Genomic DNA, 14,001 nt, shown 5'->3' with positions numbered 1-14,001 from the left:
GCTGTCAATTTATGCCGTTACTACCCTGCAGTGTAAAGCTTACCCTCCATGTTTCTCTCACAGAAGAGGAGATTTTACAGCATCTTTTCAAAAGCTAAAGTCACTAATAATTATTTTATGATATATAAATTGTTAGCATTTCCCAACAAAGGAATATCTTTACTTCCTCACCCTCAACAAGAGATTTGTGTCATTCTGGCGCAAAAATCCTGATGTCTGATTCTTATCTAAATGTAAGCTAATAAAACAGGCCATGAATGTGCTGCAAGTGTGAATGCTGACATTAACCAAGTACCCTTCCTGCTGTGAAGCTTCCCTCTCCCATGACTCTGATTTAACTTAAAAAATTGAAGGAAACACTTGAGTTTATTTTATGAACAGAGTCGTTGTAAACAGTTTACTCTCCCTTTAGATATAACTAAGATGTAATCTCCTTTGAGAGTGAGGTGATAATCATAATAAAAATACTTAGATCAATTTCAGTGAAGCTAAAAGTGATGCTGAAACCTTGCAGGCAAGGCCAAAGCTCCTCTTCTTCTGATGCAGGTTCAGCTCTTGGCAATGTGTTTTCAGACAAAGCCTTTTAAAAGCCTGGCAACAGTCTGTACCTCTCTGCTTGAAGGACAGTCTCCAGATTTTTTCAGAGCATTTTGGTACAATTTGTGCAAAAAACAGGCTATAGCAAGGATGGAGGTAGCCATCTCTGAGCATCTGACTGCAGGATCCATTAGCAGTGGCTTTCTGCCCAAACCCACTCAGCCTGTATCAACCTGCTGCCAAGCCACATGCTTTCTTAAGGACAAAGATGCAGATCAGGTCCCCTAATGAGTTCTCTGCGTGGTTTGTTACCGCAAACCTATTAAACAGCCAAACCTGTCAGTCTGGAGGAAGAAAAACAAGGGAGGCAATATGCTTTAACTATGTTTCAACCTATTTTGAGACTTAGTCTTCCAGAAGAGCATGTGCCTGTGTCCCTTCTTTGGTCAAAGGCAGAGCAGAGAACCCCAGGCTGAGGGAATCCTTTGTGCACCTCCTGTGCTGGAGTGCAGATCCATCCCCTGGCTGACCACACGCACGAGAGCCACGAGCCCAGCAATAAGCCTGCTAACTCACATCAATGGAGCAGCCAAGGAGAGCGCCTTTCTGAAGTGCCTTCTGGATGATTTTGAAGAGGTTGGGTGGTGCCTTCTGCAGCTCATACCATTCAGCAATTCCACCAGTGAAGTCCTCAAAGCCTTCAGTGGTGGTGCCACCAGACAGAGACTCATACGAGCCATTCACCCTGCATGAAAGGGAAACAAAAACAACCATCAGGATCCTTATCCTCTTCTCATCAGGTTCCCTGTTCTCTTCTCTTGGAGAGAAGCACTCAGGTGTGCCAACTGTCACAGCATTTTTGCTCTCAACAGCACCACAGCAGCTATGAACACATTTCCCCCAGTTAGGCTTCTTACACCTCTGTGCTTGGAAAGCCCAGCATAAAGTCTTACATGATCATGTACACAGACTGCAGGCTCAGGGATGCCAATAACAAAAATTATGACCACTACTTGAAGAAAAAATGATATTAAAAATGTAAAGAACAAACAATTTGCCTCTCTGCTTCCACAGTCTTTTAGTCCATTTAACAACTGTGGGTCTGATTTTCAGCTGATCTAAATTAGGTCAATTTCTTAAGTCAATTCAAAATAGAAATGTCAGATGAAAAAATTCCTCCCTGGCCATCCCCAAACTGCAAATTCAGATTTGATCATCTTCACCTTGAACAGAGACCTGGGAACGTGGACTGGTATGCTTGCAATGCTGAAGCACTGCAGCTGCAAACCCTCATAGATGTGTAGACCACATGAAAATGATCTTCCCAGGCCCCAGTGACAGGAGACAGCACTCTAGGAACAGCCTTGCCAGAAGATGCAAGAGCTGTTCTCCTGGCTAGCAGCAAAGTTAGTACCTTCAGCTATTTTTCATGAGCATCTGCTGGCAACACTTTACTAAAGCAGCCAAGACGCAGCCACAAAGCAGCCATACCCTAGAAGTTTTAAAGGATAATAATTAGGTTAACATTTTAAATGCATAATATCTGTGCAGCTGAGGATGCTACGGGGAAGTAGAGGCATGAGGAAACTTGAGCGGGGTGAAAGCAGTCTCCCTTCCTCTGGCCCCAACTCACTTGGCATAGGCCTTCTCCAGCAGCGCGCTCCAGAACTCGCTGCCCTCTGCCGAGTGCACAAAGAGCAGCTCCCCGTCCTTGGTGGGCAGCCTGTCGTCCACCACCACGTCCACCCACTCCCCGTACTGCCAGAACTGGAAAGAGAGCACAAACAACTTGTCACCACCCTGCACTCTGCGCTCAGGTCACAAGGATATTTATCTGCTAACACCAGTTTCCTAGAGGAAAAGTGTGAACAGCCAGCTTTGTCCACCCTGTACAGAGATGCTCGTCCTCAGCTGGATCTGCTGATGAAGGAAGTACCACAAAGACAGATTCTGCTACCACCTCTTTGATTCTTTCTTCCACCCCCATCACCCTTTTTGGATGTCTCCATTTTTCTGCCTAGCTTTTTGACATGCCTCAAAATGTTCCAGGCAACACCACACGTGGACACGGTGAGCTACACCAGCTCCTGGCTGACAGCGCTGGGGGAAAGGCAAGAGCCTGTTTTCCACCCACCTGGAAATGGAAAATTCCTGCATATTTATCCTGGAAGCTCTGGTCTTTGGGAACTACACGAGCCAGAATTTCTTCATTCAGGGTTAGAGAGGCAATAGCAGCCAAGAGCCAACAGTCCCCTGTTGAAAAAGGAAAAATTAAAAGAAAAAGGCACATTTTCTGATTCAAACTTTATTATTTATTTTTTATACTGCACAGGGAATGTGCATTATAACTAACAACCTCCTCAGCTATGATGACATGATCCCTCCCATCATTTACCCCTACAGTAGATCAAAGCACGTATACAATACACCATTTCCAGGCAGTGTTGCTTTTCCTGAAGAACAGAGTAATAAAAAAAGGTAAAAGCAGACTTTTAATGATCTACCAGCAGTTATCACCCATCTGAAAAAACCCTTCATATTCAGTTAAGTGTCCACAGGTTAGGAAGCCACAGGGGGAAAAAGTGAAAAGCCAGCCCTGCTGGCGCACGCAGGTACTCAGAGGTGCAGTTTCTCTTCAAAAGACCAGTTTTCTTAAGCACAGGCTGCTTTTTCTTCCCTTCCTCTGTGCTTAATAAATGCCTGTTGACTTGCCATCCAGACGTCTGTCCCAGGCATGAGCTGCCTTCAAGGTCTTTTGCCAGATTCCTACCAAACAGAAGCTCCTTTCACGCTATACATCTCTGTTTGGCCCCACAACTAGTCACCAGAGAGGCAGGAGAGGTCTGAAGGCAAGCACTGTTCCCCAGACCCACACACCCTCCACCCTGCCTGGGATGGAGCTGACATACACCCAGCCTGCATGCCAGAGCCCCAGGGTCCAGGCTGTCTGGGCAGTATTTTTCCACACCATCTCCTACCAAGAAGAGACAGGAGGAGACCACATAAACATTACCTCTATTTTCTGTAATTATTTACAGAAACTAGAGTTACTTTAACAGAGTGGTTACCTTGCTGTTCAGCCATGGGCCTCCTGCAGCCCATTAGCAAGGTGATGCTTGTTGATTTGCTTGAGAGTAGGAAGGCTCTGCAGAGAGATCTGGACAGACTGGACCAATGGGCCAAGGCAAATTGTATGAGGTTCAACAAGGCCAAGTGCCAGGTCCTGCACTTTGGTCACAACAACCCCATGCAAAGCTACAGGCCTGGGGATGAGTGGTTGGAAAGCTGCTTGGTGGAGAACAACCTGGGGGTGCTGGTTGACAGCCGACTGAACAAGAGCCAGCAGTGTGCCCAGGTGGCCAAATGGAAAATTCCTGCATATTTATCCTGGAAGCTCTGGTCTTTGGGAACTACACGAGCCAGAATTTCTTCATTCAGGGTTAGAGAGGCAATAGCAGCCAAGAGCCAACAGTCCCCTGTTGAAAAAGGAAAAATTAAAAGAAAAAGGCACATTTTCTGATTCAAACTTTATTATTTATTTTTTATACTGCACAGGGAATGTGCATTATAACTAACAACCTCCTCAGCTATGATGACATGATCCCTCCCATCATTTACCCCTACAGTAGATCAAAGCACGTATACAATACACCATTTCCAGGCAGTGTTGCTTTTCCTGAAGAACAGAGTAATAAAAAAAGGTAAAAGCAGACTTTTAATGATCTACCAGCAGTTATCACCCATCTGAAAAAACCCTTCATATTCAGTTAAGTGTCCACAGGTTAGGAAGCCACAGGGGGAAAAAGTGAAAAGCCAGCCCTGCTGGCGCACGCAGGTACTCAGAGGTGCAGTTTCTCTTCAAAAGACCAGTTTTCTTAAGCACAGGCTGCTTTTTCTTCCCTTCCTCTGTGCTTAATAAATGCCTGTTGACTTGCCATCCAGACGTCTGTCCCAGGCATGAGCTGCCTTCAAGGTCTTTTGCCAGATTCCTACCAAACAGAAGCTCCTTTCACGCTATACATCTCTGTTTGGCCCCACAACTAGTCACCAGAGAGGCAGGAGAGGTCTGAAGGCAAGCACTGTTCCCCAGACCCACACACCCTCCACCCTGCCTGGGATGGAGCTGACATACACCCAGCCTGCATGCCAGAGCCCCAGGGTCCAGGCTGTCTGGGCAGTATTTTTCCACACCATCTCCTACCAAGAAGAGACAGGAGGAGACCACAACTATATAAACATTACCTCTATTTTCTGTAATTATTTACAGAAACTAGAGTTACTTTAACAGAGTGGTTACCTTGCTGTTCAGCCATGGGCCTCCTGCAGCCCATTAGCAAGGTGATGCTTGTTGATTTGCTTGAGAGTAGGAAGGCTCTGCAGAGAGATCTGGACAGACTGGACCAATGGGCCAAGGCAAATTGTATGAGGTTCAACAAGGCCAAGTGCCAGGTCCTGCACTTTGGTCACAACAACCCCATGCAAAGCTACAGGCCTGGGGATGAGTGGTTGGAAAGCTGCTTGGTGGAGAACAACCTGGGGGTGCTGGTTGACAGCCGACTGAACAAGAGCCAGCAGTGTGCCCAGGTGGCCAAGAAGGCCAATGGCATCCTGGCCTGCATCAGGAATAGTGTGGCCAGATGGAGTAGAGAGGTGATCCTGCCCTTGTACTCAGCACTGGTGAGGCCACACGTTGAGTACTGTGTCCAGTTCTGGGCCCCTCACTACAGGAAGGATGTTGAGTTGCTGGGGTGTGTCCAGAGAAGAGCTACCAAACTGTTGAAAGGTCTGGAGAATAAGTCCTGTGAGGAGAGGCTGAGGGAACTGGGATTGTTTAGTTTGAGGAGGAGGCTGAGGAGAGACCTCATTGCTCTCTACAACTACCTGAAAGGAGGTTGTAGGCAGGTGGGAGGTGGCCTCTTCTCCCAAGTGAGTAATGACAGGACCAGAGGAAATGGCCTGAAGCTGTGTCAGGAGAGGTTTAGACTGGAGATTAGAATTTCTTTACCTAAAGAGTGGTTGGACACCGGAAGAGGCTGCCCAGGGCGGTGATGGAGTCACCATTCCTGGAAGTGTTTAAAAGAAATACAGATGTGGTGCTTAGGGACATGATTTAAGGACCAAATGGGTAGATTAGGTTATGGTTGGTGGATTTAGGTTATGGTTGGACTTGATGATCTTCAAGATCTTTTGAACCAGGATGATTCTATGATTAGACATTTTAAGAACCAGCTGATCCCCCGATTCTCACAACCCAACAAGAAACTCCCTGGCACTGTTACCAGATCTGCTGTTGCCTTGCTTTGTGAACACAAGAAAGACAGTATTATACATCAGATCTCACAGAGTCATCCTGCAGCATCTGTAGGATTGTAGGTTCAAGAAGCATGAACCAGCTACAGATGCCAGCAAGTCAGAGGCCACCAAAGCAGTGGTCTCTATGCCGTCAGCTCTCTCCCATAGGAAAAGGGGGTCAAAAGCTCATAGGTGAGAAACTGGGGTTCAGACTGACAGCTGGGAGAAAGTCTCTGTGAGAAGCAGCTCTTGGTCACCCTCAGGCTCAGATCTAGCACCACCCAGATAGTACAAGGAAGAACACAACCTGCAATGCCCTCCAGGCTTCCCATTGCTTTTCAGAGCTGATCTCCAGCAGCAGCTCTGCAAATGACATTTGTCCCACAGAAGATGAAGACTTTCAGAATAATTTCCAAACCTGAGATACTTTTATTATTTCATAACCTCAGGGGGGGGGAAGAATTGAACATAAAACTCTCACTTCAGCCCTGCCTCTGGCTGCTTGTACCACAAAGGGTTGTCAGAGAAGCTTTTCAAATGAAAAAGTCACCTTGCCATTCTTGTGACAGATTATGAAGCAATGAGGATGTTGCTCTCCCTCCTCTGTGACAGCACATCCACCTGACCCTGCCAAATGGTGAATTTCCTTCTACAGCCTTTTTCCTAGTGCTAAGACCCTTTTCCCTGGATCTGCACACCTTGTCCTGCCTGGATGAATTCAGACCCCCCCCCCTCCAGCAAGCAAATGTTCTTGCTGGGAAAGAAATTGGGGTCAGAAGATACTAAGAGACATTTTCAGATGGGCTAATCCACAACTAACAGTATGATCCTCTGTCCTCCAGCCATGTGAGGGCTTTAGTAAGGACCCTTCACAGCAATTCTCCTTCAGAGGAGGAGGTTAAAGAGCTCTGCAAATTCTTTGGTCAAAAGGCAATAACAGGACTTCAGCTTAGATTTATGCTCCCCCATAAACAGCTTGTCAGCACCAAGTTATTTCTGTTTCTTTTTGTCTGCTTGTTTGTTTTTTGTTTGTTTTTTCTTTGTTTTGACAAAGAAGTCTTCAGGTAAGCCTGACAACATAGTAATTACTTGGGAGAGACTGCTCACAGATCCCTCCTGTACTGAGGATGCTGTGTTTATCCCTGTTTTTATTTTTGTGTCTCCAAAAGCGGTAGTTTCTGAACAAGAATTGGGGTCTTACAAGCCCAAGGGACAGCTCCCTGCTAAAGAACAGCCCTGGCATTTTGACTGGGGCCCTTGTGGGCTCAGACTGAATTAATGCCATAGTACCTATTGTCTCCACTCGTTTTTCCTTAACTTGTTTTTCTCCCACTGACACTTATTACACAGCAAGTCAACTCATTAACCCAAGACAAAAAAGTCTTTCTGGCTCTTCTGGGTTAAGACAGCAGTGCATTGTTATGTATTTGGCAGCAGGGATATTGTATGTTAGAGCCAAGTATGGGAGAAGGGGATGGATGTAAATATACGTGTGCACTGAACCAGCTGACACTGCAGGAGAGCTGAGCACTCTCTGTAACACTCAGGACTGTGCACAGGCAGATATTCCTTGGCCTCCCATGCAAATATTCCTCTTCTAGTGCCCAGGAACCACTGTGCGTTTCAGACCAACAAAATCCTAAACAGAAAAGAGTGAGGATCTTGATAATCCCAGCTGTGCCACTGTGTTCCTGGTCCAGCAGAAACAATCATTCGCACCTAGGAACAGTTTGTAAACCTGAGTGAGACTTAACTTCCAACAAACAGCAACCTCAAAGCATCCTGAACATTGGGAACAGGCAGGAGGCATGTCACAAGTGCACAAACTGATAGGTGAACTCATCTCAGCACAGAGGCCAAATAACTGCTAACCCCCAGCTCCTCTGTCTGAGGAGCAGAACAACCCTGGCACACATCCCAAGCTCTGCAAGGCTTGTACAGACACACACAGCTGAGAGGTGAAGAGAGTCTCTGGCATATCAGACCTGTCCTAGTGAGGCTAAAGCCAGCACAGGTATGTTTACCTAGTCTACTAGGATGCCTTCACATGGCTAGGCAGATCCATGTTCTTATTCAGACTAAATTAGATAAATCCAGGAAGAGCAACTCAGCCCACTCAGCAGAGCTATGCTGGTCCTAAGGCACAGCTGTGTAAAACCACACAGCTCCTGGTTTCTAAAACGAAGCTGCAGGCAGAGCTTAAAGCACTTTGTGCATATTCTACTGGGTGGATGGAAACAACTTGAGGAATGTCCAGCGCCTCTTGTTGGCAGTCAGCTGTGGAAGTGTTTTTCCTCTCAATTGCTCAACCTGCAGCATAAACCAGAGTTCACGATGCATGGGTTTACTCAACCAGGCAAACTTGGCCACCAGAGTCAAGGGATCCCCAGAGCATTTGGCATTGGTGTTGCTACCCTCAGAAAAACTGTGCTGATTTAAATCACAGAATCACAGAACATTAGGTGTTGGAAGGGACCTCTGAAGATCATAGAGTCCAACCCTGCTGCCAGAGTAGGACCAAAACTAGGGCAGATCACTCAGAAAGGCATCCAGACAGGTCTTGAAAGTTTTCAGAGGAGGAGACTTGTTGTTGTCCACAACCTCTCTGGGGAGCCTGTCCCAGTGCTCTGTAACCCTCACAGTAAAGAAGTTCTTCCTCATGTTGAGGTGGAACTTTCTGTGCTCAAGTTTGAATCCATTGTCCGTCATCCTATCACAGGGCACAAGTGAAAAGAGTTTGTCTCTGCCTTCTTGATGCCCAGGCCTCATGTATTTGTAGACATTAATCAGATCTCTCCCCAGTTTTCTCCTCTCTAGACTGAAAAGCCCCAGGTCTCTCAGCCTTTCCTCATAAGGCAGGTGTTCCAGTCCCTTAATCATCCTCGTAGCCCTCTGTTGGACTCTCCCAAGTCCCTGTCACTCTTGAACTGGGGAGTCCAGAAGTGGATGCGATATTCCAAGTGAGGTCTCACCAGGGCCGAGAAGAAGGAGAGGAGAACCAACCTCAATCTGCTGGACACACTCCTCCTAATGCACCCAAAGATACCATTTGCCCTCTTGGCCACAAGGGCACTTTGTTGTCCCATGGATAACTTGTTGTCTACCAGGACTCCAAGGCCCTTCTCCATGGAGCTGCTCTCTAGCAGATCACCTCAGTAAGTCTGGCTCAGAAAGTAGCTGCCTCACCACTCTTCCAAGGAAACATTAGCATTTCTATTCTATAAACAAGGCAGGGGCTGAGCAAGCAAAGAGCAGCACAGAAAGAACAAATTAGCAACTTGATGTTACCACAGGAGCTCAGACACCTAGCTAAAGAGTATACACCCTTAGAGCTATAGTATATCTTTGAGTCAGGTTTCCCCTGTAGAGAAGAACCACTGAATTTTAAGAAGGAGAAACTCCCCCAGAGAACCTCTGCTTAAGCAGAGTTTGTGAAGAATTTCCTTTACTTTCTAGCTGTCCCATCAAGGCACATATGAAGGCTGCCCAGATAGGCTGTGGAAGCCCTCACCCTGGAGGTGTTCAAGGCCAGGTTGAATGAGGCTTTGTGCAGCCTGGTTTAGTGAGGGGTGTCCCTGCTCATAGCAGGGGCTTTGGAACCTGATGACCTGTAAGGTCCTTTCCAACCTTAACCATTCAATGATTCTATGATAAAGAGAAAGAAACAGTAGACTTTGTTCTAAAATGTCTCTGTTTATGTTTATATTGGTTTCTGAGGAGAATTTGGAGTAAAACAAACATAGATCTTAACTCCAATAACTCTGGGCAAGGTCTTCTTGAGGTTAAAAGGCAGATGCACTATGCATGGGAGATACACCACCCTTTGGTTTCCATATTTAAAAGTGCTCAACAGTCAGAATATCAACTCTGCCTTTCTGAACAGTCATCACTAAAAGTAGACATGATAATTTATAGCCTGGATGAGAAGGGATCTTGTCTTACTACCTGGAGTTTTAGCCTGCACTCAGTCTGAGCAGGGTCTTTATCAAATAGTCTTCACTATAAGAACAAATACTTTTGTAAAGCTCTTGACAGTGACTTTGCTTTGGTAGAGAAGCCCAAGAGCAGGCTAACAAGCAGGTTCTTTATATGAAGACATTGAAAGGTCTGTTAGCAAGGCTAACTTAATCATGGAGAATTTTTTAAAATGCACAATACAATAGGCAGAACACAATTACTAGAAAAGGGGATATTACCAGGCTGTGAGTTTATTTATATTAACAAGTGCTACTTTTTTTCTGCCATGCTTCCTTTTTGCTGCTATCGATGCTTTACTTCTTGTTTCTATACATCCCATCTGCATTTATCTCTTCTCTAGCTATAAACAAGAATGTTACAAAAAATGTAGTTGCAAGGCAAGCATAAATAGCCATAAGGGATTAAAACTGGCCATTCTGGAGAGCAAAGACAAGCAAAACATCCTTGTGAAGCACCTGGAGGGCTGTAAGCAAAAGACAGCTCCTCAGGTCACTGCATGTAAGAGTAGGGGGTCAAAGGAAAATGTACATTCAGCCAATCACAGACATATCACTATTTTTAAACTCTCATAGCTATAGGATAACAACATGCCAATGGCTCGATGTATTTACACCAATACCATAGGATGCTGTGAAGTTTTCTGATTAGAAACATGAGGTTGTGGCCACCCATTTAGAGTACACCAGGTGCCAGCGTGGGAAAACCATGCATCTAGTTTTCTAAATTAATCCATCTCAGTTCACTATTTTTCCACACATTTTTATTTAAGGAGGAGGCACCTGTGTATAAACAGCAGAGGAGAGATACTGTGCTGTGTACACCCCAGTGTTGTGATACCATGGTGACATCCTCTCTAAAGAAAGCGGCTAAGGGTGAATCAGCTTCCTCTGCAGTGGCTTTGGTTCCTCCCCTCCACTGTCATGAGTCACCATGTCCTACGTGCTGATGTTCTGAGCCAAAAACCATAATTGATTTAATATCCAATACTGCAAAACTAACTCCAAATAGTCACCTGTAAAAGTTTCTTCTAATAAGCAATCGAACTGGAATAAAAACTAATCCAAAGCCCAAAGGGACAGAACTTTGGAGAACCCAATGAGCTGCCGCCTGGGTGAGGGGAACTTTTCTGCACTGATGATAAGCTATGACTTTCCTGCATCCCAGTATTATATAGTCCAGGACAAAACAATGAAACGAATCTATAGGCTGCATCTAAAGACTCCTGGGCTAAAAGGATCATCTGTACCACTGCTCATCAGCTGAGCTGTTCAGTTACATATCCCCTGCCAAGAAGCCTGTTGCAGCAGTGATGGGAGTGTGTGCTTTGGATGCCTCATCTGTCCCTGTGCTACTCCAAGCTGTTCTGAATGGCTGAACAAGAATGACTCCACATGGTTTGGTGCTTCGTGATCAAGCATTTTGGCTGATAAACAGACCACAAAAGCTTCCCATGGAAAACAGCAACATATTAAAAAGTACAGGTTTCCAAGAGGACCTTACATCCTCCAGTGCAATCTTTGTCACATCCTCAAACATGACTGAACATCAGTGTCAGCACACAAAGTTCAAGTTAATGGAAGCTTAAGTAAATGCAAATACAAATGATGGTGGCAGAGGAGGCAGTGGCAAAAAAAAAAAAAAAAAAAGGATTTGTACAACACATCTGCTGACCTCGTTGAAAAAGCAGAGACTCAATACAGGCTCTTAGTAACTCAATGGCTATACAGAGAAAAGATCAACAGCACCTAATTTTTAATCAACCACTACACTGACATGCGATACCAAAATCCTGCCCAGATTCACAAGAAGATAGCAAGGCAAGTCATTACAATACTGAATCATAGTGAAACCAGTAATACAACCAAGAACACTAAGAACTTCCTATTCAGTTATTGTTTCAGGAGGTAAAATAATACCAGCTGTGAGGCAGTTTGTATCCTTTGGTGATACCATACAACCTCATGAGAACACCTGATTGGTCCAAAGACCACTAGGCAACAAATGCTTTCATCAACTTAAAACAGTTTGGCATTGCCAACAGCAACCCCACGACCTGAAAATGAAGTTACAAATCTTTTATTACAGTGCTCTTGCTACCACAACATCTGGATAAAAGAGCTGGAACCTACAGAAGGCAAAAAGCAACTAAGTGCCTTCAGAAATGAGCACCTGTGCAAAATGCCAGCTGTTGAAAGGGCATTACAAGAAACTCTATAATCTCACATTAAACAATGACTTAGCTGCTAATTTTCACAATTTAAAGAAAAAAACAAGGAGGATTGATGTCTGGCACATTTGTTAAGCACTGGGACAATTTATGCCAAAGTAGTCATGGTGGGTGGCATGATATGGAACAGAGAGAGAGAATATGAAGGAAGCTGAAAAACAGAAATCTCGTAGCTCGCTCTTCTGATGTAGCAATGCTGGTGATGTGCTGAAGACTTGTTTTACTATTAAAGTACCAACCTGAAGAGCAAGCATAACACATGTGAAATAAGCTTTCTTATCCATTATATTTTTGTACATGACAACAGAAATAACGGCAGTGGGACTAGAAACCAAGAAGCCATCGCTTAGCTAATATTATGCTGATAAAAAGCAAACAGTTTCTTTGCCAACTCCACTGCGAAAGAACAACACATGACACATTAGTCACGTTCCCCTACACCAAGAGCTTTCCCTCAACTGCACTATCAGTGTAATCTAACCCCCCCTTCCTACAGCTGTGGGAGCCTCACTGCTTCCACTTTTTGCCCTCTTATTTGCTCCCAAATCCCTGCAGCCATCCTCCTCACCAGCTTCCACACTGCCTTCTGGGATGAGAGGCATGGAGGCACTGACCTAAAAAAGGGGCAAGGCAGGAGAAAGCCCTTGAGATGGGGATAACTGTGCACAAACAACCAGGCTAACCCACTCACTCCCCACTGTCTCCTGAGTCTTACCCAGAGCTCCTGGGGCTCTTCTGGAGCAGCTGCCATTGCAAAAACTGAGTGGCAGACACTGCAAAAGCAGAGGGCTCACATTTGTTTTTTTCCCCCATATCATTTGTTTTCTCCATACTGCATCTTCCCAGGTTTCAGGGGGTCTCTCCTGCTCGGCAACACCCTCTCCCTCTGGGGAATGAAATGCCCTGCTACCCAAGTAACTGCTCTTCAAAGCAGACTGTTAAAGGTAGTAATTAGTCGGGCTGCTCTCAGGATGCAGACAGGACAGGTAGCCATCAGAAAAGCCATCAGGAAAGCAGCCTGGGTCACTCCTGCTCAGTGCACAGGGCAAGGCTGCCTTCAGTGGCCAAACACGCGTGGTCTTTACCTGCAGCAGCTGAGGAAAGGCAAGAAAGATCTGATTTGATATAAAGAGAGATGGTAGGATGCAAGAGAATATATTCACAGAGTGAGTTACAGTCTAGTATAAATGCAGATGGCACAGGAGGGGACTGTGGAGTCATGGGGCAGCACCAGCAAGGAAAACTCAGCTTTCTGCCTCCACCTTACCTAAGGCCCCTTGGCAGATGTCTGTGCGAGTGGCTCCACCAGCTATGAACTGAGGGCTGGAACACAGCTCCTGGGAACAAAACAAGCCTTGCATTACATGTATCTACAGGTGAGGGAAGGAAGAAGGCAAATTTAAACAAGCAACTGACCACAGTGGGACAACGCCACAGAGATGGAACAGGTCAGGAATGAGTGCAGGCACCAGACACTCTAAGCATGGTGAGAAAGGGGGGGCTGGTGACCAAAGCTTGTGCGCAGCTACCTCACTTCACAGGATGTGCCAGGAGGGCCAGTGCATTTATACACACGTGCACACACAGCTCTGCAGTTACCTCCCCGCCACTGACCACCTCAGGGCCTTTCAGAGATGCCGGGCACCCCGGAATCCCTCTGACCCGATGGCTCTTACGGACAGACCGGGCTGCTTCGGTAGCCAGAGGCTCAGAAAAGGAAACCCCCGCATGGCGCTCAGCTCATCTCTCTGCTAAGGGAAAGAATTATCCTGAGCGACATCCCGCAGCACTAGCCAGCACAAGGGGCTTGTCCGCACGGGAAGTTCAGGATGAAGGCAAACGGCTTTGCTGGGGTTTGGTTTTCAGACGGAGCACGTCCCTCTCCTGCCAGCCCGGACCTCGGCGAAGGGACAGCCCCAGTGCTGGGGACACACCCCGAGCGGCCGCAGCCCCACAGGCCGGGCACA

The 14,001-nt window shown here is 46.1% G+C and overlaps 1 protein-coding gene across 1 annotated transcript in view; it reads right to left on the bottom strand.

The window, feature by feature from the left end:
* The window catches only part of CAPN2 (calpain 2, (m/II) large subunit), a 30,343-nt gene extending 16,948 nt beyond the window's left edge, over positions 1–13,395 (bottom strand). The window contains exons 1-4 of the mRNA XM_009994761.1: positions 13,302–13,395; positions 2,672–2,790; positions 2,171–2,304; positions 1,114–1,282 (exon numbers count right to left, since the gene is read on the bottom strand). Of these exons, the coding sequence (XP_009993063.1) occupies positions 1,114–1,282; positions 2,171–2,304; positions 2,672–2,790; positions 13,302–13,395 (516 nt within the window). The remainder of the gene's footprint in view (positions 1–1,113; positions 1,283–2,170; positions 2,305–2,671; positions 2,791–13,301) is intronic.
* Positions 13,396–14,001: the final 606 nt, after the last annotated feature.

This window comes from Chaetura pelagica, unplaced genomic scaffold (genome assembly GCF_000747805.2).
Source record: "Chaetura pelagica isolate M959 unplaced genomic scaffold, ChaPel_1.0 scaffold2, whole genome shotgun sequence".
NCBI classification, from domain to species: domain Eukaryota; kingdom Metazoa; phylum Chordata; class Aves; order Apodiformes; family Apodidae; genus Chaetura; species Chaetura pelagica.
The sequence above is the reverse complement of the archived record's forward strand: the minus strand, read 5'-3'. Positions and strand labels throughout refer to the sequence as shown.